Here is a 24,186-nt window from a genome sequence, read left to right on the forward strand (position 1 = left end):
GATACCCCGTCAGTCCTTGATATAGTTTAAACTGCAATAGACTAAATCTCGGATTAAGCGCCACAGCGGCTCAAACCCTCTATTTGAATTCCTGTGGTCTGGGTTTATGCTGTAATCCAGGGTTTAAACAAGGGATAGGGTTAAAAACCGACACTTGAATTTGAGCCTTAGATTCTGCTTAAGGGAGAACTGTCGAAGTGTTCTGTAGGGTACTGAACGTGACTGCGACCAACAACCAGGATGCTGATCGTTAAAATGCTCGATCCTGTACCAAGATTTGAAGTTACACCTTCCCTCATGCACACCCTTGTACGATAAGGAGATTACACAATACTGTGACATTTTACAGATTTGAGGAGTTCTCCAGTACCTTTTATTATTTGCGTTAATTCATGTGATATATGCCACAATATATTTAAGATGGCAAATCAAATGACGAGGGAAAACAAGGATATCATGGGTGAGCAGTGTGTGAAGAGTGATGAAGGAAAGGTAGTGGACAGCGAGGATATTAAAGACCCCTGGAGAAAGCATTATAGCCAAATGCTGAATGAGGAAGGTTTGGGGTCATCAGATCCAATGCCTTTGGCCTTCGACTGATGCTGCTGCTGTGAGCAGACCAATAGGCAGATTGCAGGTGGGGAAGGCAGTAGATCTGTTTGCAATGACTGATGAAATACTGAAGGCATCAAGAGCTGTAGGAGCGGGTTTGGTTACTGAAGTGATAAATACGCTTATTATTATATACGTATGTTCTTCCAGATATTCCAGATGACTGGCTGAAGTGTGACCATATATGTGTATAAAGGGAAGGGTGATGCACAGGAAAAAGGAAATTATTGAGGCATAAAACTTGTGGTCCAGGTGATGAAGGTAATGGAGAGTTCTAGAAGGTATGATTAGGTAAAGAGTGAATATTTGGGTTTGTCAGGCAAAGGGACCACTAATGCAGTATTCATTGTTCAACAGCCTCAGGAAAAATATATAGGAAAGAAAAGGGAATTGTACTTTTATTTTGATTTGGAGAAGGCCTTTGATAGAGTTCCCAGGGAGGTGGAGAAGTGAGTAATGAGAAAGCTTAGGATGGAGAAGTGGCCAGTTAGAGCAGTTACGGCTATGTATGTGGGTGCTCGCAGACAGGAGTGAGTGAAAGGAGATTTGAGTGATTTTTCTATGAATGTTAGTGTACATCAGAAGTCAGTCTTGAATCCCATATTGTTTGCCATGGTGCTTGAAGCTCTCTCACGTGACTTCAGAAATGGACTTCCATGGGAGATAGTGTATGCTGATGACTTGGACTTGGAGCTAACTGCAGAAAATGAAAGGGAGGCAGAGGAAAGATTTAGGAGGTGGTGAGACAGAGTGAATACACAGGGTTTGAGAGTAAATGTGTATAAAACAAAATTGATATCTGGTGCTGCTGGGAGTAATGTCAAAGCAGAGAGAGTGTGGCAGTGCAGTTTGCCACAAGGAAGTGGGAAATAACTCCATCTTATGTAGTATTTGTGATAAGTGGGTGAATAAGAGATGTAGTGGTGTTAGAGGTAGACTGTGAGATACTGCTGATTTCGTGTATGCAGTGTGTCCGGGATAGATTTGGAGATCGACAGGTGTTAAAGGACTGATCTTGCCGGTGAGTCTCTTGAATGTGTGGAAGAGTTCCCTTACTTGGGAGACATGTTATGTCCTGGAAGTGGGGCTGGAGCTGGCTCCATGGCAAGAGTGAGGAGTGGTTGGAGGAAGTTATGGGAGCTGTTGTCTCTCCTTTTTTTGTGTATGCAAGAAACAAGAACTCAAAAGCCAGAAGCCCGAAAATTGTTCCCGCACACACACACACACACACACACACACACACACACACACACACACACACACACACACACACACACACAAATACTAAATACAAGATCCGTTCATTTCGAAATTCCTGGACAAACTGCGTTTGAAAGCCTGGAGATCATAGGCAGTAGGAAATGCAGACAAAGGGAGACAGTTCCAGAGTTGACCTGTTGCATACATGATAGACTGGGAGAAACGGTTAACTCGTGAGTTAGTGAGTTGGACAGAAAAGGGATGAGAGTTTGTTGCCAAAATGGTGCTACATGCCCGCCGTAGTGGTGGAGGATGCAAGCACGCAGTTCAGAGGAGCGTGACCATTGAAGTAGCGATAGATAAGAGATAAAGATGCAACAGTGTGGCGAAGAGACAGAGATTGAAGAGAACCACTAAATGGAGGAGAGTTAATGAGAAGAAAAGGCTCTGACTCCACCTTCTTGAGAAGAGCTGTATGTGGGGAGCCTTCTCATACATGAAAGTTGTGCTCCACACAGGGGCGAATAAAAGCCGTGTATAGATTCAACAACTGTGCAGGGGTAAAGAAGGCACGGAGTCGGCTTAGCACATCTAATAGTATGGAAGCAGATAATATAAGAGAGGTAATATGATCTTTTCAAGATTAATCCGAAGAGAATGAAACCTCAAGTATGTTTAAAGACGATGCGGAATTGAGCTGAAAATTGCTAAAAATTAGAGGATACTCCTGTAGAAGACTTTGTTGGGCTGAATGATGTGAGAACTGAGTTTTTGATGCATTAAAAACAAGATTACTTTTACCCCAGTCAGAGATACTGTATGAACTAAGTCAGACATTAGGTGTGCCACAGCCATGTCCCTGAATATGAGGTCTGAGGAGGGTATGTTTACGATCGAAGAGTTTAGAGGAAGGATGGGACTGGAGTGTATTGGTGGTGTGATGAGTGGTAGACTGAGATGGTGTGGACATGTGGAGACTGGAGGACGATAATTGGTTGTGGTAAATGAGAAACGTTAGCGTAGGGGGTAGAGTTGTGAGAGAGATACCGTAAAAGTCCTTGGATGAGGTCACAGAGTGTGACCCCAGGGATAAGGGACTGAACTGGAAGGCTGTCAGAGACCGAGCAACGTGGAGAGCCACCATTAGGTGACCAAGGCCAGCGCATGCAAGCATGTTGGAACATTGATATGTCGACGAGGACGACAACACATCATATTCAGCAATATTAGGTAGGGAGGAGGCGTCTCATAGTCTCTGAAGCTCAAAAAACTGGGGCCCCAGTATTAGCTGGTGCGGAGGAAGTGTAGAGATTCTTAACAGCTTAGGTCTGAGGACATCTTTTTTTCTATTATTATTGTTATCCACTGTGTGTTTGTATCCATCCAATGAGAGACATTTCGAACTTAAAGGGTTATACTTCGTAGTCTTCGCTAACCCCTTCAGTACTGAGGGGCTCTCCCAAACAGAGTATCCCCTTCCAGAAAAGGTAAACAAATAATAAACCATACGGCTAAGCCATCGGATTGAAAGAGTTAAGCCCTCTTGATTTAAAATGCACAACCTCTTCAGTGCGCGGCGGGAACAACTTAGAGGTTGTTGTGTGGCGGGACCACAGAAAACTTAGCTGTTACCAGCCACCAGCAGTCAACCACCAGCACTTCTGCTTGCTATGGCTAGTGTAGTGCAGGCCAGTGTAGCATAACGTAGCGTAGATTAGTGTTGTGTGGTGTGGTGTGGCTCAGTATATTGTGTAGTTCACTAAAGTCGTGTAATGTAGTACAGTGTGGTGTGGTGTACAGTGGTATGGCATGGTGTTGTGTAGTGTGGTGTGGTGTAATATGTTGTGGTGTAGTGTGATGTAGTATAGTGTGGTGTAGTGTAGTGTAGTATAGAAGTACTTATTCAGCTCCACAGCGCGCGACAATGACAAGTCAGATGGTAATATAAGAAGGCACTGCCAAAAGTACTGCTGGTAGACAGCAGTGCCAGGTACCACCAAAGCTGCCTGCAACGGATAGTGTAGCGTAGTGTAGTGTAATGTAGTGTAGTGTAGTGTCTTGTCGTGTAGTGAAGTACTATATAGTGTAGAAGTACTTACTCATCCCCGCAGTGCTCGACGGTGACAACTCTGTAAACGGAGGCAACGAAAAAGACAATGTTGATGGACAACAGTGACAAGTGCCACCTACGCTGCCTACAACTGTAGAGTAGTGTAGTGTAGTGTAGTGTAGTGTAGTGTAGTGTAGTGCAGTGTAGTGTAGTGTAGTGTAGTGTGGTGTAGTGTAGTTTAGTACAGTGTAGCGTTGTGTGGTGTGTTGTGGTAGTGTGTGCTGTAGTGATGAGTAGTGTAGAAGTGTTTACGTAACTCCAAAGAGTTATGTACTGAGGCGCCACAGAAGACAGTATTGGGAGACCACTATACCAGGTACTACCAACGCTGCCTACAATGGGCAGTGTAGTACAGTGTAATGTAGTGCAATGGAGTTTAATACAGTGTGCTGTTATGAGCTGTGCTGTTATGTAGTAAAGTGTAGTGTACAAGTACATACAATGGGCAGTGTAGTACAGTGTATTGCAATGCGGTGGAGTTTAGTACAGTGTGCTGTTGTGAGCTATGCTGTGATGTAATAAAATGTAGTGCAGAAGTACATACGCAACTCCACAGTGCGCGGCGGTGATAACGTAGAGATCGTTGTATACGGAGGCGCCACAGAAGACAGTGTTGGTACCCGCCACCACCAGCGCCGCCTGCCACGGGTACTCATTCACCTGGGTGTTCTGTCCACCCACGATCCGCTCTACTCGGTTCACGGTTCCACACGACGCTGCAAACACACAATGAACGGTTAAGATTAATGCCTGGCGACTGCACGAGCCTCATTAAGGTACTGAGGACCCAGTGAAGAATATAAAGCTAGAGGCAGTTGACAAGAGGCAAAGTAGTGTTTAATAATCTTAACATCTGAATGGAGAATGAGACTGGCTCAACACTTGATATTAAATTCTGTATTTTAAGCGGCACAGAAAACTTCACAGCACTTCTTTCTCAGCGCAAACCATATTACGCCTTAACTTTCTCTTGTATTCTCTGTATGTCATTTTGATGTCGATATAATGTAGTACACATCCATTATAGACAAGAGGATATTGAGGTGTAATGTATAAGTCACTATTGGAAAGATGTAACGAACTCTGCTATGCCACTTAGAATACAACCTCAAATTATTTCATTTTTATGCATAACACCATAATCACATTGAGACAAACAAACCACTAATTTTTTTACGATAAGTTGCAGAGCACGCGACGAGACAGAACATGTCTGGCCTGGCTATACCGTTGCTAACACCACCAGTAATGAGGGATGCAGGCTATACCGTTGCTAACCGCACCAGTAATGTGGGATGCAGGCTATACCATTGCTAACCGCACCAGTAATGTGGGATGCAGGCTATACCGTTGCTAACCGCACCAGTAATGTGGAATGCAGGCTATACCGTTGCTAACCGCACCAGTAATGTGGGATGCAGGCTATACCGTTGCTAACCGCACCAGTAATGTGGGATGCAGGCGCGTCAACATGGTGGCTCGCTTTCCCTACATTGTGATTAAAGATTTAACACTGGAATGTGGTGACATCTTTTGTTGTTTTAGTCTTCCTCCATCACAACTTTGTTATTCAGCTTTGCAGAGGGTTAATGAAGGCCATGTCTTACTCTTACAGTGAAATCAGTCCCTCGTAATGTGAATAAAACTGTCTGAAGGCAGCAGGAATGAGATTTATTACTACGTCATCAGACTGAAGATGTCAACCATCTGAATACGCTGGCGTAATTTCATTTACTGCTTTTCTCAAGACGATTTTGTTCGGCTTTAGAGACACTTTTCGAACTGGAAGGGTTACATAAAACCTCATATAAACTTATCATTATTATAGGATACTCCTAGTCTGAATGAAGTCGACTGGAAGTAGGAAACAAGAAATATAAATGGTCATCATTCTAGAAAAAAAACATTGATTACGATGATATAGTTTTCATTTTATTGTGTCAGATGCTGTTATTCAGTTTACAAGAGACTATTCGAACTGCAAGTTTGGATATAGCCTCATTTAACCCCAGCAGTAAGAAAAATATTTCCATGCTAAATAAAACCAGAAAAGTGTACTTTGTGAGAGCGTGACGAGAGTGCGAGCGCTATGTTATCACAAATTCCCTCTGATTTAAAATGATCGCGGAATCTCTGGTATTACATTGCTAGAGGTGATACCAAACAACACAGTGTTATGATGGAAAATTATTTTTAAAATTTATTTTTGTATATGAGGCAACACCGTTTACAGCCGACCACCCCCTTGGAAAACTTGAGACTCCAAGGTGTTCCTGCTCCTTTATGGGTGAGTTTTTAGTTGATGACAATGTTTATTAAACGACTATCTCATGCTGAAAGAATTTCAACTTTTAATTCACATAGGAGTCAAGTTATTAGCGTCTGCTTCGCGTGACGGTCGGGTCGGGCCGGCCGTTCATTTCCAAACTTAACTGAGAGTAAACATCACTTGCGCGCTTCGCTCTCTCGCTCGTAATCAAGAGGCAGCAAAACTAAACTAAGTAATACGCCATTGGATTCAGTGTTTTAATAGATAAGTGGGCAAAGACGCCTTGCCGCGTCGTAAAGTCTCTCCTTAACTGGATATCAGCGTCTGGAGATAGCAAGAGTGCGTTATAATAATATGGGACTGAACTGAAAAGACTTAGGGTCATAATTACTCTAAGAAGCATTAAACATTTCTTAACACTTCTTCCTTTTCAATGTATTGAGTATATTCCACGTATATAGCCTCTTGCATGTCACTCACACTACCTTAATAGGTATTAAAGAAATAGAAAAATAATAGGCATAGGAGAGACTATTAAAATACATCTGACTAAATAAATCGGAAAGGAAGAGGTGTTACGAAATCAGCCAAGCCTCTCTTGGGCTTATTCTTGGTGGCATAGGAGTCTTGGTAACACATTGTTTTAGGGACTTATTACGCACATTACACATTGATATACTCTTTCATTATGCTTACATATATTAGTACCGACACAGTTTGTCTGAGGATAACATACAAAAGGATACGGAGGTGTAATGTGCAGAAAGAATCACTATGGAATATGTGCTACCAACTATCCCCACTTAAACGAGAGTAATAGAGAAGCCGTGTACATGTCACTTACCGCACTGAGATGTGTTGGGTTCAACGGTGGTGCCAGAAGAACCGCCTGAAAAATACAACATATCACTGACTCTCTCTCTCTCTCTCTCTCATTTATAGTAGAATTTATTATCACCACTGAATTCTGTTATATATTTTTTGGGGTAATGCAGGTAAGCTTCTTATTAAAAATCAGTGGAGGTGTAGATGTACCAGTGAGTTGAAGTGAACCTGAGGGACATTGTGAACTGATGGTTCACATGAGGACAGTGTACGGCCCGGGAACTATAGAGTACATAGTGACTCATATAATGTGTCCCGTATCTTGTGTGCTGCGGGGACGGCTCAATCTGATGGTATCAGGTGAAGACACAGACATTCACGCTGTTTTGTGAAATCCCTGATCAACCATGCAGTCAGTAGCCGAAAATACACAAACACTATAAACCATGAAATGGGTGATGGGAAGTATAAAATCATGCTGGGTACACACTATTATCGCCGACTAAACTGTCTCAGCAAAACACGAGAGTTTTTCCAGTCAGGGACGAGGGATGCGTAATATATGGAGCAGCCTGTATAATGGATTAAGCAAGAAAACGGCAATTATTATGATATAGTAAGCTATGTCAGGTGAGGCTGTAATTAACGAGGAAATTTACGATCATTCCCCTGCCGTTATTATGAGATGTTGGGTATGCGGCCTGAAGACGTGTCTGGTTCAGGGAAGATGGACGCCCTTCTCTGCACAGTCCCTGGTCACCGATGGGCAAGGTGTAGCACCCGTTAGCCCGCAAAAAGGTAGTAGGTGGATGGCTACCTTCGTCTCGGGAGGCATTACCATGGGAGTGACTGTGGCCAAGGCTCGGTAGCTGGCCTTGCAAAGTACTCCCAGGCGAAGAACTCAGCCACTGTTACCGACCAGTCAAAGATCGTTCTAAGCCGACTACTCATACACATCTCCTATACACAGGTCATCCTATGAAAGTTATGCCTCCTCCATTTTCTCAGAACCTCGTCATGTGGAAGGTCTCTATTGCGACCATGGCTAGGCGCTGCTTGCCACAGGAGGATGGCTGCTTGCTTGTGATCTATGGGTTGACTCGATCGGACAGACCGGGGAGGGACAACACCACCATCATCAACAACAATAATTGTGAGGTGTTCAACAAGAAGGGTAAGGAAATCGAAAATAATTAATTTTCCCACACATCTTATTCTGCTTCCAAAAACAAAGCATCAGTTTCCTGTGGTAAATACGATTTGTTTGATCAGGAAGAAGGGAAGAGAATGCCTCAAGTTTTTCCTGCAAACACTAATACCAGTTACCAGTGGGAACTTACTGTTAATCTGTTTGCGAGTTCAGGGGTGATAATCGCTGTACTTTTCTCACTTCAACTTGGTCTAAGATTGCCATCACTCCATCTTGAATTTTGAGGTGTTATGAAAATAGACTAATACTTGAATGTGATGATAGTCACGATGAAATGTATAAGAATGGATGTAGAGCCTCAATACTGTTTGTTGTTGTTGTTGTTGTTGTTGTCTCCGAGCTACACGAATTAAGCTGCACTGGAACAAAAACTGGGTCAAATGAAGGCGAAAGAACTATTAAAAAACTTTTAGTAGCTTTAATTCCCAGATTTCAATTTGCAGGAAGAGGAAGAGATACAGTTTTCTACACTCTCCTTTTCCTTACCACAAAATAATTTTCTTATAAAAATTCTCTTATTCTAGCCAGTATGCGTTAATGCAAAAAGGACATGGAGAATCAGGATGTTGTACAATCTTCTGTCCTTCCTGCAGAAACAAATCTCATTTACGACAGGAATTACTGATGACAACATTGTTTGTGACTGCCAGTCCAGAGGGTGCGACTCACCCCAGGTTTTGACCACATACCTAAATTACACCACATTAATGTTTAAAACACACTTGGCCCCTTCAGTCCCATGTAGTATTATTATATTGTAGGAGACGACTTCATCGAGTTTTGTGGAAAACGATATCATCTAGCTTTGAAGAAGACGATTTCATTTAGCTTTGTAGGAGACGATTTTATCTAGCTTTGTAGGAGACGATTTTATCTAGCTTTGTAGGAGACGACTTCATCTAGCTTTGTAGGAGACGATTTCATCTAGCTTTGTACGAGACGACTTCATCTAGCTTTGTAGGTAACGATTTCATCTAGCTATGAAAGGCCTTCAAGTAGTGAAGGGATTAATGAAGGCTGTATCTAACTCCTCCAGTTAGAGGAGTCTGTGTAAGTTTAATAAAAACGTCTGGAGACAGACAGAGTAAATTACACATTATATCATCGGCTGAAGGGAACGCAGCCCGACACTTTCACAACACACTTCAATCATTTCTAAATAATACCTTGTTTTAAATCAACTTTAACTACAAGCTTCAATCACCCATTGAAATATTACTTTAATCACGTTTGTTTCTAAACCACGCATAGATTTACTAAAGGCTTAAACCACACACATAATTTTAACCTGGATGTCATCTCAACCCAGGCCACACAGTCGCACAGAAATCACACTAAAATCAAACTTAAATGACATTTAACTTCAGATAACAGCCACACACTCCAGAGGCGTTAACCACACACTTAAATTACATTTAAAACACACATATTCTAGAACACACTTATACTGGCCAGAGGCGTTAACGACACACTTAAATTACACTAAAAACACACATATTCTAAAGCACACTTATACTGGCCAGAGGCGTTAACCACACACTTAAATTACACTTAAAACACAGTTATATTCAAATCACACTTAAACTCACCCGAAGCCTTTACCACACACTTAAATCCCTTGGCGTTTCTCCACCTGTTGGTCTTGAAGATGGCGTTTAGGCTGCCACTCTCGCTCTCAGCACTCACAGTCACCTTCCCACAGTGCCTGAGAGAGAGAGAGAGAGAGAGAGAGAGAGAGGGGGGGATTATGAGTGTTTTGCTTGGCAATGTCACTCCTAGCACTACCCGTCACCTTCACAATGTACTCTACCTGATAGATAGATAAGTAGATATATCGAAAGAGAGAGAGAGAGAGAGAGAGAGAGAGAGAGAGAAAGAGAGAGAGAGAACTGGGGGAGGTTGCCATTCTTTGTCTCAGGGCTCACGAACCCTTTCCTCTGTACCTGTGACACACAAACGTTGTTGGTAAGGTCATGAAACGCGTTTGGAACACCTGTGTAGAACCTCCTAAGAGGTGAGGTCCATTAAGCCAGCATGCCAACGTTCATGTGTGTGTGTGTGTGTGTGTGTGTGTGTGTGTGTGTGTGTGTTCCTTCCCTCTTTCCTTACTTCCTCTTCTGTCTTTCTATTCTTCATTCCTTTTCCTTCTGTCTACGGGTGACTCTAGACTGAGTGACAAGCCAAACGATTTCTTGTATATCAGGAAACCATTTACAACGCTGAGTGGTAACCATATAAGCAAATTATGGCGCCTTGTTGTTTAATGGGTAATTAGTAGCCCCAATTGGATTGAGCCTGTGCAGGTTTATATCCAAGGGGTGGTTGGGGTTTATTGCTCACGTAATGCCATTCAGGGATGAATGAGGCTGGTCACTTTCATCATAAATGTCAGGACCAACTTGCCTTGCCCCAGGCTCCTACGCTCCTCATGGGGCAACACAGGATATAATGATGATGATGACGATGTGTGTGTGTGTGTGTGTGTGTGTGTGTGTGTGTGTGTGTGTGTGTGTGTGTGTACTTAATTAAGTTTACGCTTTTTGTATCATGCATTCACTGTTTTCCGTGAGTAAAGATACACTTCTTACTCGTGTTCAGACCCAAGTTCGTCACGAGACTTACTCAGGCTGCTTCCTAACAAAGACCGTCACATTGCCAAACCCAATTGAAGCAGGAGTGAGGCTTAACCCTATTCGGTGCAACCCTTGGCGATTTCCCACACTTACGACCCTAGTATCGAGAAAAGAATCTTGAGTAATATTATTGGTTTGACGAAGTGAAAGGAACGCATTCGGACACGTCGGCGCCGTTGCAAGGCAAGCGCCGCCAAACATATCGTACCGCACCCGCGCGCACTGAAACACACACACACACACACACACACACACACACATACACACGTTTAACTATTATCAAATTTAAAATTAATGTAAATATCAAATGATAAAATATTTTACCATTCACCAACGCTTATCATGTTTGCCATATATCAAAGCCGTAGGCTATATTTTCAGTCTGAGGGCTGCAGTATCAATAAACCGTTTACTGTTGTCTCACACACACACACCGTCCATAACATGGAAGTTGATAGCTTACACATCTTCCTCATCATCACCACCACCCTTCCTCCCTCACACTCACCACCTCCCATCTTCCTCACCACCACCTTCCCTCCCTCCATCACCCTCACACTCACCACTATATTCCCTTCTACCATACTCTCCGTCTCACTACCACCGCTTTTTTCTCACCACCATCTCTCTCTCACTCGCCACCGCTAATACTCTCTCTTTCTTCCTCACCTTCATAACTCCTAAACCCACTTTCAGTGGATTTACTACTAGGTAGACTAGTTGATGGAGAGGTAGCTATTAGTCAAGGAAATCTAATAATGTAAGCATGTAAATAATACCTGGTTATACATGCGAGTATTTTTTTTTATGCAAGAAAGAAGGCACCAAAGGGCAGGACCTGCAAATTGCTCCCTCCAAGAAAAAAACGACAGCAGAGCCAAATTCAATATCAGTTCATTTCGAGATGCCTGGACACACTGTGTATGAAAGACTGGAGACCGTAGGCAGTAAGAAAAAAACAGAGATGGAGACAATTCCAGAGTTTACCTGTTGCATACATGAATGACTGGAGCAACTGTTAACTCTTGCATTAAAGAGTTGGACAGAAAAGGGCTGAGTTTGTTGCTAAGACGGGTGCTGCATGCCTGCTGTGGTGGTGGAGGGATGCAAGCAGACAGTTCAGAGGAGCAGTGACCATTGAAGTGGCGATAGAAAAGAGACTGATGCAACAGTGCCGCGAAGAGACAGAGGTTGAAGGGAGCCAGTAAGAGGAAAGTTAATGAGACGAAAAGTCTCCGACTCCATCCTGTTGAGAAGAACTGTGTGGGAAGCCTCCCCACACATGACAGCTGTGCTCTACACAGGAGCGAATAAAACCCGTGTATAAAGTCAACAACTGTGCAGGGCCGTGGGTTAGGGCTTCCTGACTAAAACCTCCCTAAGTGAAGAGTCCAGTCCTGCTGTGGACTAAAAATGGAAAGTTCATAATGATGATGATGAGAATACTACCATATATTTCTTTCTAATGACTGAATATAATATTTAGCTACGCGAGTTTCAGCCACACTCAAAAAGTGTGTAACCAGGATACGGGACGAGGACCCAACTCGCCATGTATCCCACCAACCACTTTCCCCAACCTCCTCCCTTTAGAAAGTAGTTATTTATTTTTCAAATGTCATTACAACTATATTATAATGAATTTATAGAAGTAAAAGATTATTCTTATTAATTTTACACGTGTGGGGTGAGGACTGAGTTGGTGCGTGAGGACTGTGTTGGTGTGTGAGGACTGTGATGGTGTGTGAGGATTGTGTTGATGAGTGAGGACAGTGGTGGTGTGAGGACTGGTGGTGTGTTAGGACTGTGTTGGTGTGTGACGATTGCGTTGGTGTGTGAGGACTGGGTTGGTGAGTGAAGACTGTGGTGGTGTGTGAGGACTGTAGTGGTGTGTGAGGACTGTGCTCGTGTGTGAGGTCTGTGGTGGTTTGTGAGGATTGTGTTGGTGTGTGAAATATAATCTATTCGTGAGAACAAAACAGACTCTACCTTCTCATGGACCCACTTCACGTATAACTAAGGAGTGAGAAACAGGTAGACCTTTATCATACAAATGGATGGCGAGTGAGAAAGGGCCGGGGAGTACAGGAGGTAGATAAGGCAGAAGGCGGTAGATGTACGTGAGATAAATTCTTTAAAATGCATACATATTTCATAATAAATGCAAAATTCCACATCAACAGCCTTGTGCCTTACCTACCTCATATTCTGCCTGCCCCTCTGTTGTCTAATAAAGGTCTACCTGCTTCTCACTCCTTACAGCTGAAGGAGGTCCTTGAGAAGGCTGAATCTGTTGTCACCAATATATTATATAGGTATTTCTAAATCTGAGTACTGCAAATTAAAATTGAAGGGCACAGAGAAATATTTAGTTATAACCAATTATTCAAAGGGCACGGTAGCTCTATCTGCTCACGCTACGCCCCAAGGAGTATTCAGAGCAATGCAATAACAAATATTCAATTATGAATAGTTATACCCAAAACATCATCAGTATACAGTATAAATCAATGGTTATTCAGTGGGGCAGTCAATCCCAAAATACCGACAAATTAGTCAGTAGACTGTCCTTCTGATGTCAGTTTATTAGTAATTTCCCACTGGTCAATCACTAGCCTATCACTGAGACCTTTGTCGGTCAGCCAGTCAGTCTCTCCAGAAGTCAGTCCCTTGATCCTCTGTTAGTAGTCACCACGAGAAAATGCAGCTGCCAGCCAAAGCTCCGTACATGCGGGATCACCATTAAATTCTTACGAGTAGACTGTTAACCAGGAAACGTGCCAGTCTTTGGATTACTGAATCGCTTAGAGCAGCCTGTAGCTTCCTGGTTAAACCCTATATCTCTTGTAACCGGAGAACAAGCTGTTCCCTGGGTAATGCACAGGCACAGTGTGGATATGAGGGGGTTAGGTCCAGAGCCTTGCCTGGCGCTTTCAAGGGAGACAGCAGTCAATCAGGCCCCAGCTCCTTCTCTACACTGCGAGACCATGCTTCATTTCAGCTGATCCACCCCCTGTTGCATCGACCCCTGGTAAGTTAAAAAGATCCCGGGTGCCAATTAACTAACAGGGCCCTCAGTGACCCACAGCCCGTCACAGGTCGAAAGAGTAGTAACCGTTAACTTGGGGCTATCCATGCCTATGCTCCTATGTATTTTCCGGCGGTATTTGATCCTACGCACTCGAACATCCTTTTTACTCTACACTTACAACTAATATAAGTAAGCCGGAGGATTCTTATGCTGCAAGATCCTCACCTTCCGTATCTCTATTTACATCTATCATATAAGGAAATTTTTAAACAAAAATATAATCCGTATATAACGTAAACTCAGTCATAATCTATACATATTCGCAGACATGCATATTCATTCTTAATTTCCAAAACAAGACTTTCACTGATTGGGGATGTTACTATAGCATTTCATACATACTTTATTTCAATTCTGATCACAGGTGTGCTTGTGACATACTTGACATTGTTTCGTGGACGATTTTGCTTTGGGGCGATTCTGAGTGTATCCTGGACCATAAAGAGACTCCAGGCATGAATGACACCTGTGCTGCTTGCCTGACCTATTCTCATGTGTTACTTCTGGGACGGCCTCCTCTACATCTCTCTGTCCGAGCATCAGATTCATCTTAGCTATTGTATTCCTGGTCAGACCACAAGCCTGAACTTTTCTTCTTTCAATTTGCAGATTACACAATGCCTTCACTAACTGCCAGCCATAGGAGATTGAAGCAATTTATCTTGGGTCCTGATTATTATATAACGAATAAATTGTCTGTGAATTTACTCTGGCAGTGTTGACAATGTAGCCAAGGGCATTCACTGTCCATCTTCTAGATTTAGTGTGTACTGTATGAAAACTTATTCTCTGATCCATAATGTCAGTGCCTCCTTTAGTGAAATCATACAATTTAAATATATATATATATATATATATATATATATATATATATATATAATATATATATTTTCAAATCATCATCCTTGGTAATGCCTAATATAGGTGAAACTGTGCTCAGAAGTAACACATCTTTCTTACCTTTGCTTTTGGTGGGTGTTACATAGGATTCAGTGTCATTTCCTCCCGTGTTTCTTCCAGTAAACTTGGTATGACCTATCTTCCCTTTCTGTGACTATCTCTGGTGGTATGCCTTTCCTAGTAGAATCTATAGTACCTAAGGCTGAGATACCTTGTGTTTGAAGCCACTCCAGCAACTCTATACTGGTGTACAATCTATCCAGGCTAATAATCCTACCTCTAAGGTCGACTGAGTCTTGTAACTGACTTACCAGAGCTTTCACTGTTGGGACTGTACCGCGTATGTAGTGTGGTCCTGGCTCTCCAGGTTTACCTGAATATACAGCTGTCCTAAAGGTAAATGGATATCTAACAGCATTAATAGATTTATATTGGAGGCCATAGAGTACGGGTTTGCTCTTATTGTAGTCTGAACCCTATTTGTGTTCTGCACCCATACAACGTTTCATCAGTGGTCAAGAAGTCACCTGGCTCTAACACTGAGCAACAACAATTACTGAACTGTTCAAAAAGCTCCCTGATTGCTGCAAACCGATCGTGTACCCATTTCTGGTGTCTGGTATCAATGTTGATCGTGTACCCATCTCTGGTGTCTGGTATCAATGTTGATCGTGTACCCATCTCTGGTGTCTGGTATCAATGTTGTTAAAAGTTATGTCGGCATGTAAGAAACCAAATCGTTTTACTGACATGACGGCTCCAAATATTGGGTGACCAAACCCTTCCATGAAGAGACGATTATAGCAATATTTATTTTGTCCCAACAAACCTCTTGGATAGAGCAGGCCAAAAAAGCTTTTCAATTCTATGGCATCAGTCATCTTGACGTGTGTTGGTATTTCAGCAGTCAGTATTAGAAATTTCGGTAATTATGCCTTATTAGCATGGGTTACAATACCATCAATCATATTAGATGTTATAAACAACTCCCATGCCATTATTTCTGTATTAGCTGACCTTGCCTCTTCTAACAAAACATCCTTCACTAGGCAATACCTTCTCAACAGGCCTACCTTCTGTATGATTGGTCCATATTATTGACTTACCGATATCTAATTTTCTCTGGGGTTTCTCTAAAATGCAGGTATATTCCCTGAGCTCGTGTGGCAGGATAAATTCGTCATAATTATGTTTGTTCAAGCACTGGTCCAAAGAACTGATTAATCTATTTTTCACAAGTGGCTTTCTGTTTCTGAGTGGTACCCACTCTTCTTCATTTTGTCAACATTTTGATCATCATCTACATCGTCGCCCTCAGCTACTCTATCCAAGGCAAGGTCATCATCATCATCATTGCCAACTACCTCTTCCAAGTAATCTTCGACTGGGTCAACATGTCGAAAATAAAAGCAATGACTACGTCCGTCGGCACATCCACCCCGTCCCCTAATTAATGCCCAACTAACCGTCATCCAGCACGCCTACACGAGAGCCGCGAGGTTTGTATGTGTGTGTGTGTGTGTGTGTGTGTGTGTGTGTGTGCGCACATTACAATGCACGTGTGTGTATCTGTGTGCACAATACAATGCACATGTGTGTATCTGTGTGTATGTGTACGAACAACCATTTCATTGGGTATGAGGAGTCATAGAGAAAAAACAATGAATAATACATAGATAATAAAATTAGTGAATGAAATAACTATTTCACTAGGTATGAGGAGTCATAAAGTATGAACAATGAATAATACATAGAAAATAAAGTAGTTTTAATGAAAATAGGAAACGTATCGTACGTCTGGAAGCTGTGTTGATGCCCGTTAGGCTTGCGTAGGCTAAGGTCCCAGATATTTCACTCATCTTCCAGCGTTTTCTTTTTGTTTAGCGCTCTCCACGGGGAAAAATCGTTAATTTTAGAGAAAACGTTCGTTTCAACCCAGTTTTTTCGCTCAGAATCACTATTTTGTTGTGTTTCCAGTAATTTAACAAGAAAATAATCGTGAGACCATGCATTGCTTACAAACTAGAGTTTATTGGCAAAAATTAGTTAGGGCGTATCAAAAATGATACGGGGTGCACCGAATAGGGTTAAGCACAAAGTGACACCGTCTCTGCTGAACTTCAGTTCTTTGCATGTCTTCCATCACAGCACTCCTTGGCCTCCCCTCCCAAGGACTAATTCCGCGGCTGAATATAGGATTAAATATTGGTTATTATGACTTACAACCCTGTGTTTTAGCCCTACCAACAAATGTGTGTGTGTGTGTGTGTGTGTGTGTGTGTGTGTGTGTGTGTGTGTGTGCATAAGTTGTGGGACTGAGAGTGGACAGGTGTTCAAAACAAAAATGTTGGTCACTACTTTGGACAGAGGGTCACTTACTTCTTGTTAAGGGAGTTGCCGTCACTGAGCTGAAGGTAGTCCTTTTTGCAGCCCCTGGACTTCTTCACGATGAACGGCCCACACGAGATGGACAGACTGGACCCAGCTGACTGGGCCTGAGTGGGTTAGTGGTGGAGTGGGGTTGGTGGAGGAGAGGGATTGGTGTTGGAGTGAGGTAAGTGTTGGAGTGTGGGGGTAGTGGTGGGGTGGGGTTGGTGTTGGAATAGGGTTGGTGGTGGAGTGTGGTTAGTGGTGGAGTGTGGTTAGTGGTGGAGCGGAGCTAGTGGTGGGGTGGAGTTAGTGGAGTGAAGTCAGTGGTGGAGTAGGGTTAGTGGTGGAGTGGGGTTAGTAGTGGAGTGGGGTTAGTGGTGGAGAGGGGTTAGTGGTGGAGTGAGGGTGGTAGAGGAGTGTGGTTAGTAGTGGAGCGGAGGTAGTGGTGGGGTGAGTTGCTTTTGGGGTGGAGTTGGTGGTGGAATGGAGTTAGTGGTGGTGTAGGGCTGGTTGTGGAGTGGGACTGGTGGTGGAGTGCAGTCTTGGAGTGGGGTTGGTGGTGGAATAGGGATGGTGGTGGAGTGGGGTTGGTTGCGGAGAGGGGTTGGTGGTGGAGTGGGAGTGGTGGTGGAGTGGGGTTGGTGGTGAAGTGGGGTTGGTGGTGAAGTGGGGTTGGTGGTGAAGTGGGGTTGGTGGTGAAATGGGGTTGGTGGTGAAGTGGGGTTGGTGGTGGAGTGAGGTTGGTAGTGGAATGGGGTTGGTGGTGGAGTGGGGTTGGTGGTGGAGTGGGGTTGGTGGTGGAGTGGGGTTGGTGGTGGAGTGGGTTGGTGGTGGAGTGGGATTGGTGGTGGAGTGGGGTTAATGTGGAGCGGGGGTTGGTGGTGAAGTGGGGTTGGTTGTTGTGTGGGGGTTAATGACGTAATGGGGTTAGTGTGGAGTTGACAGTGTTAGAGAGAAGTTGGTGGTGGAGTGGGGTTTTTAGTGGATTGAGGCTAGTGATGGAGTGGGGTTTGTGGTGGATTGGGATTAGTGGTGAAGCGGTTTAGTAGTGGAGTGCTGTTAGTGGCGGTGTGGGGTTTGTGGTGGATTGGGGTTAGTGGTGGAGTGGGTTTAGCAGTGGAATGGGGTTAGTAGTGGAGTGGGGTTAGTAGTGGAGTGGGGTTAGTGATGGAGTGGAGTTAGTGGTGGAGCGAGTGTACAGTAGTAGAAAAGTGAGGTTAGTGATGGAATGAGGTTAATGACGGAGTGGGGTTTGTGGTGGATTGGCGTTAGTGGTGGAGCGGGTTTTGCAGTGAAGTGGAGTCAGTGGTGCAGTGGGATTTGTGGCAGAGTGGGATTAGTGGGGGATTGGAGTTATTGGTGGAGTGAGTGTAGTAGAAGAGTGAGGTTAGTGGTGGAGTGGGGTTGGTGATGGAGTGGGGTTTGTGGTGATTTGGGGTTAGTGGTGGAGCGGATTTAGTAGTGGAGTGGGGTTAGTGGTGGATTGGGGTTAGTGGTAGAGTAGGTTTAGTAGTGGAGTGGGGTCAGTGGTGCAGTGGGATTTGTGGCAGAGCGGGGTTAGTGGGGGATTGGGGTTATTGGTGGAGTGAGTGTAGTAGAAGAGTGAGGTTAGTGGTGGAGTGGGGTTAGTGTCGGAGTGGGGTTTTTGGTGGATTGGGGTTAGTGGTGGAGTGGGTTTAGTGGTGGAGTGGGGTTAGTGGTGGAGTGAGGTTAGTGGTGGAGTGAGGTTAGTGATTGATTGGGAGATTTAAAGCCCCAGTCACACTGCAGGAATGACTTGTCACAAACCTGAATATCGCGAAACCAGTCCCTGACCACAGAGGTCTCCGAGCAGTTGTGCCACCAATCGGCTACCGGTGGTCGTCCAGTGTCCTTCCAGCGTCCGTCCAGTGGGCGGCCGAACGGTGACCATGGCAAGGTATGCACAGGTCAAGACACAGACGGGTGGCCAGCTGGTTGTCAGCAGGCCGCCGACAAACGGCGGCTGGTCCGCGTCCTGTCACAGTAAGACCACAACCACTAGACCAACACCAGTCGTGGATTGGCCATCAGCTGGTCTCGGTCCAGCCCACCACCTGTTGCTCGACCAATCACCGGCTGGACGGTGGCCGGACTTCAACCACCACCCCGGACAGGAGCCTTGTGGACAACGGTCACCGGAGTCAAGTTGTCGCCTTGACAGAGTGCGGACGGCCACTGAACAGAGTGGACGGCGACCGGCCTCCATCTGGACAGCAAACACCGCTTAAAAATCAGGTGTCGTCAACCAGCCACAGTCAGTAGGCCGACCAGACGCAGTCCAGCCACCCAACGGGGAGCTTCCACCCACTGGGCAGCTTCCGTGCCACGACATCAGTGGGCGTGGGGAGGTTTTTCGTGCAGCACGAAAAACCTCGCGATGATTTTTTGGTCGCCATGGTGGCCTGCGGTTAGACTGAGACATATGAAGACTGGTCGCAAACCTCACTAATACCACCCACGACTTGCAGGTCGCGGGTGGTTTGCAATAAGTCGTACCTGCAGTGTGACTGGAGCCTAAGGCAGAGTGGGGTCAGTGGTGCAGTGGGATTTGTGGCAGAGAGAGGTTAGTGGTGGAGTGGGGTTAGTGACGGAGTGAGGTTAGTGACGGAGTGGGTTTTTTGGTGGATTGTGGTTAGTGATGGAGTGGGGTTAGTGATGCAGTGTGATGATGGAGTGAGGTTTGTGGTGGAACTGGGTTATATTAGTGACGAAAGGGGTTCGTAGGGTTTTCTCAGAGGGGAAAATAATGGAGTTGGTTTGTGTTATGGCTGGTGAAGTTACTGGAGTTGATATACTGTATATATTTTTTCTACATGCGGGATTTTGACTAAATCTTATTATACCAGTGAGATGCTGACGCACAGGTCTCTTAACACATTCAGTTGGATGCCGTTATTTTTCATTTTATTCTCGCCATGGCCACATGACTTCAATTTGCTCCGGAGAGACGGTTTGAAGCTGTAGCTTTACATATCCTCTTCACTACCACTGGTCTTTCCTTAGCCGAATAAATTCATCTGTCCAAAGGAGGCACAGAATAAGAAAAGACGTCATTGCAATCGAGGGGTTACCTCAGTGGCTGTCTAAACCTTTCCACATGTTTCCTCCCTTATTTCCCTGTAGCTACAAATAACACGTAGAATAAGGTTTGTTCGTGGAAAGGAGATGGTAGGCCCTTTTTAAATAATATTTATTATTTTCTTTAACTGCCCCGAAAATTGCCATCCATCCATATTGAAGTCTGTGTTATAACAACAGATTAAGATATGATGCTAGTCATAGAGAAATGATACAGTAAAGATGGAGAGCCGTAGCATTGTCTATTTCCGCCACTGAGTTCCATGAATCAAGTTACAAATGAACTGAGACCTCGGCCAAATTAAACTGTCGGTAATTTACCATAACGTGATACGTGTCACTCACCGAAGACGACCAACTGGCATCCCTGACTGTATATTGCTCAATAAGGTCAGATGTCATTAAATCAATCAATTGTCACTAAATCTACGTACAGTATCTGTCTACAGCCAAACACCTATACCCCGGGAGGGGTGGCCACAAAGGAATCGCATCCATGCCATTCTGTTCTCTGCCATCTTGCTGCCGTCTTTCCAACTCACACAGTCCTCACTCCATTCCATTCCCACACCTCAAAATCGGTCACCACTTTCCACTCTCCTCTTCCACCTCATTTACATTACACACATCCAGACAATATTGTTTTCTCCATTCTCTTCACATGTTCAAAACATCTCAAGGAACTTCCAGTTTTTTCCAGGACATAGACATCAACATCACATCGCTTCTTCACTTTCTCATTTGTCTTTTTGACTCTCCAGTAATTCCACATGCAAACTGAGTGGATGTCAACAGCAATAGCAAGTGCAAACTAGCATGTAAATAAGTATAAGTAGGTAATTGCAGGTGTCAAAACTTCACCTTAAACGACCAGCTGCATCTGTAGTTATTTGGGTACTTGCTGGGAAAGTTCCTTGATGCGATCTGGACAGAGGAGCCCGGAGCGATAGTGTGAGTGCCACAGGACAGGAAGGCCGAGTCTGAGGAAGGAAGGGTTTGCTTAAGTTAACTTATGTATGTGGGAGAACAAAATTGAGTTCAGTCTGATTAGATTAGTTTAGGTTAGGTTACACTGAATTAGGTTAGGTTTGAGAAGATTAAAATTATTAGGTTAGGTTAGATCTGGTGAAGGAATGTTTTGGGTAAGTTAAGTCTGGGTGGGTTAAAGTTGGTTTGGAAAGCTCTTTGGATTAGGTTAATTTACGTTGTTAACTAAGTAGGAAGCCTGGGTGTGGTGCCTTTGGGTAAGGTTAGGTTAGTTCAATAGCGTTACAGTAGGTTATGTTAGGTTAAGTTTGGTTTGGTTAAGAAGACTGGCTCCGGGGGGAGGTGTGGGTTACGTATGTTAGGAGAGGTTACCCTACGGTACAAATGTTCAGTCCAGGGGGAGAAATAGGGTTTGGCTAGACAGAGCAGAAGACTGCAAGAAATATAACTGTCGTCAGAGTGATGGGAACAAAAGTGCCTGCCATGAGACCCACCTTGCCTAGGCTGTACATGGCCATGGCCGCTCCTGGGTATGATGTGACCGGTCTCGTTGCCTCGGGGTTGGATGTGGCCTCCCGCACCCAGTAACTTCTGCAGCATGGCATCAAACTCTGCCAGGGCCTCTGATTTCACTCTGTGGGGGATGGAAGTTCAGACAGCGTTGGAATATAGCTGGTGTGGATAGTGTATATTATAATATTGTATTACTAAAGAGAGTCGAATCTCAGATTATGCTAAAACAGAATTATGATTTGTTGCAAATAACAAAATATCAGTTTCCTAAAACTGACAGAGTACCATACCGGTATAGCCAGATTTAGAAGTTGAGAGTACAGTGTGATACATGGTGAGACAAAATCGTACTGACCTGGATTGTGTGCGGAACGCCTGGCTCTCACCCCACACACACTGCAGTGAGAAAATTGGGTAGGTTAGGTTGGATAAGGTGACGCTACATTAATTTATTTCAACTTGGGTTTGTTGAAAATATCTATTGGAATATTTCAGATGACCCAAAACTGTATCGTGATAGATTGTTGCCATATTAGGTTAAGTTAATTTTGCAAAAACTGGATTAAGTAGAGCTATGGTAGGTCAAGGAACGTATGGTGAAGGTGAAGTTCTAATTAAGCTGTATCAGAGATGTATTAATGGCAAAAATAAGTCTGTTTAGTCTAAATTAGGTCGGTTATGTCGGATGAGATTACACTGAGTTAAGTTGGATTAAGTAAAGTTAGGTTATTTTAGATCAAGCTTAGTTGTGTAAGAGTGAGATTATTTTAAGCTATGTCGGTTAATGATTGATTACTGCTTGTAAGAAAAGAATAGGCAAAGTTAAGGTGTAAGATTATGATACCTTCATTTAGGTTAGTTTAGGATAAGAAAGGTTACAGCGGACTACTTTCATCTCGAAAGAAACCCTCTTTTCACTTACTTCGTTCAGGACACTTTTCCAACGCCAGACATAATTTTAGCGGCAGAGAAAACACAATGACTTGAAAATTGGCTACCGAAACGAAGTGTCCCGTTTCCATCGGCTAATGAAACGAAGTGCTTAGTTTCCATATATTACCCTGTTCTAAACATTTGGACAATATGGCTCTGAATATGTCGAATTCCATCCTCAGTGTGATATGGCCGTAAGCCTTTAGTGGGAAGAATAATAAAAGAGTAAATGATGGTTGCTGCGATCTTACTGTACTAGTGTCGAGAGGACGGATATGAGGCGATGAAAGTAATGTGTCATGATGGAGAATGTATAAGAAAAACTAGCTGATAGTTGGTGCAGTCTTACTAGTGTGGAGACGACAAAGACGAGGAGGTGAGAGTAACGGGTCATGGTGAAGGAGGAGGGTGGCAGCCAGTGGGTGGTGATGTCCCTGACTGTGCCTTCTTCTCCACCACCTTCACCTTAAATACACCACTCAGTCCACTTACTTCATCACCACCCTCACCTGTGACCTCCACAGCTCTGCTCTTTAAGGACACACTTGTTGTATAACCTATTGACGGCACCATTCACTCATTGGATGGGGTGTGGGTGGAAATGTCACAGTCTTGGTAATTTATCTTCATCTCGATGTATAGCTCCAAATGTACTCCAACTACCGCTGAGTCTTTTACGGTTTGTACGGGTACTCATAATCTCCAGATATCTTTGATGTGTGAAAGTTTCAAGCGTACTTTCTGAGTCCCTATATTCCCTTTGTAAAACGAAGCATGAAAATAATTGTATTTACATTATATACAACTCTATTTTCGACACAGACAACTCAGTCACTTTATGTTACCAAAAGACTTTACCCCAGTCCTATTGTTTGCTTTATTCCATTGTCATGAAATGGGAGCGTTTAAATTTCTTTTCTAAGTAAATATCACCTTGGCACACTCAACATCTTCATATCCTGTTTTTTTCTTTTTTTTTTTCTTTTTTTTTTTTTTTTTTTTTTTATTGCAGGCCTGGGCATGTTGTCATACGTGACTTTCCTTTTCGTCATATTCATTTTCAAGCTTTCCTTCAGATTCTTCTCTTAGCACAAGTATCATTTCACGTAGTTTCTCCCGCCGAGTCATTACATTTACGTTTGCGTTTATAAATAATTAACCATGTTGGCGTGTGTGGGTCCCATCCACTGAGCTCTATAATATGGAGTTGCTATCTTCGCAGCGACCGTGTGACTTTGGCTGCCGTACTGAAACACCCGCACTCGTCGCCTCCACCTGTAATGCAATTGGAACACAGTTCTTAGCTTGCTGTCTCTGTTTAGCTGTTGCCTCTGTGTATACATATTTATCATAATACAAAAAATATATAGATTATGATTTTTTCTGCCCAGCTCTATGAATTATTCGATACACTTAGCCATGAACATGAAAAAA

General features: G+C 43.6%; 2 protein-coding genes across 2 annotated transcripts in view; both read right to left on the reverse strand.

Annotated features, from left to right (window-relative positions):
• Positions 1-7,096, reverse strand: part of LOC145393971 (transmembrane protease serine 9-like) — a 28,323-nt gene extending 21,227 nt beyond the window's left edge. Inside the window, exons 1-2 of the mRNA XM_080267948.1 lie at positions 7,036-7,096; positions 4,467-4,638 (exon numbers count right to left, since the gene is read on the reverse strand). Coding sequence (XP_080124074.1) covers positions 4,467-4,638; positions 7,036-7,096 — 233 coding nt within the window. The remainder of the gene's footprint in view (positions 1-4,466; positions 4,639-7,035) is intronic.
• A 2,681-nt stretch (positions 7,097-9,777) lies between these two features.
• LOC145393972 (embryonic protein UVS.2-like) lies at positions 9,778-23,702 on the reverse strand. Its single transcript, XM_080267949.1, has 6 exons — positions 23,686-23,702; positions 21,801-21,940; positions 21,181-21,299; positions 17,230-17,345; positions 10,170-10,233; positions 9,778-9,894 (listed from the first exon to the last, which is right to left on the reverse strand). The coding sequence occupies exons 1-6, from the start codon at positions 23,700-23,702 to the stop codon at positions 9,778-9,780; spliced, it is 573 nt and encodes a 190-aa protein (XP_080124075.1).
• Between the last annotated feature and the right edge of the window lie 484 nt (positions 23,703-24,186).

The sequence above is a fragment of the Coenobita brevimanus genome, chromosome 26 (assembly GCF_032717465.1).
Source record: "Coenobita brevimanus isolate Jiangsu-jjx chromosome 26, ASM3271746v2, whole genome shotgun sequence".
NCBI lineage: Eukaryota > Metazoa > Arthropoda > Malacostraca > Decapoda > Coenobitidae > Coenobita > Coenobita brevimanus.

Bases quoted from the DNA above. Each gene is read 5' to 3' on its own strand.
- LOC145393972 (XM_080267949.1), bottom strand. The intron at 17,346-21,180 runs GTGAAGTTTTGA...TAACCCACTCAG, and splicing joins GATGCAGCTGGTCGTTTAAG to GCCCAGTCAGCTGGGTCCAG. The intron at 10,234-17,229 runs GTAAGTGACCCT...CTCACCTCTTAG, and splicing joins GGCAACTCCCTTAACAAGAA to GAGGTTCTACACAGGTGTTC.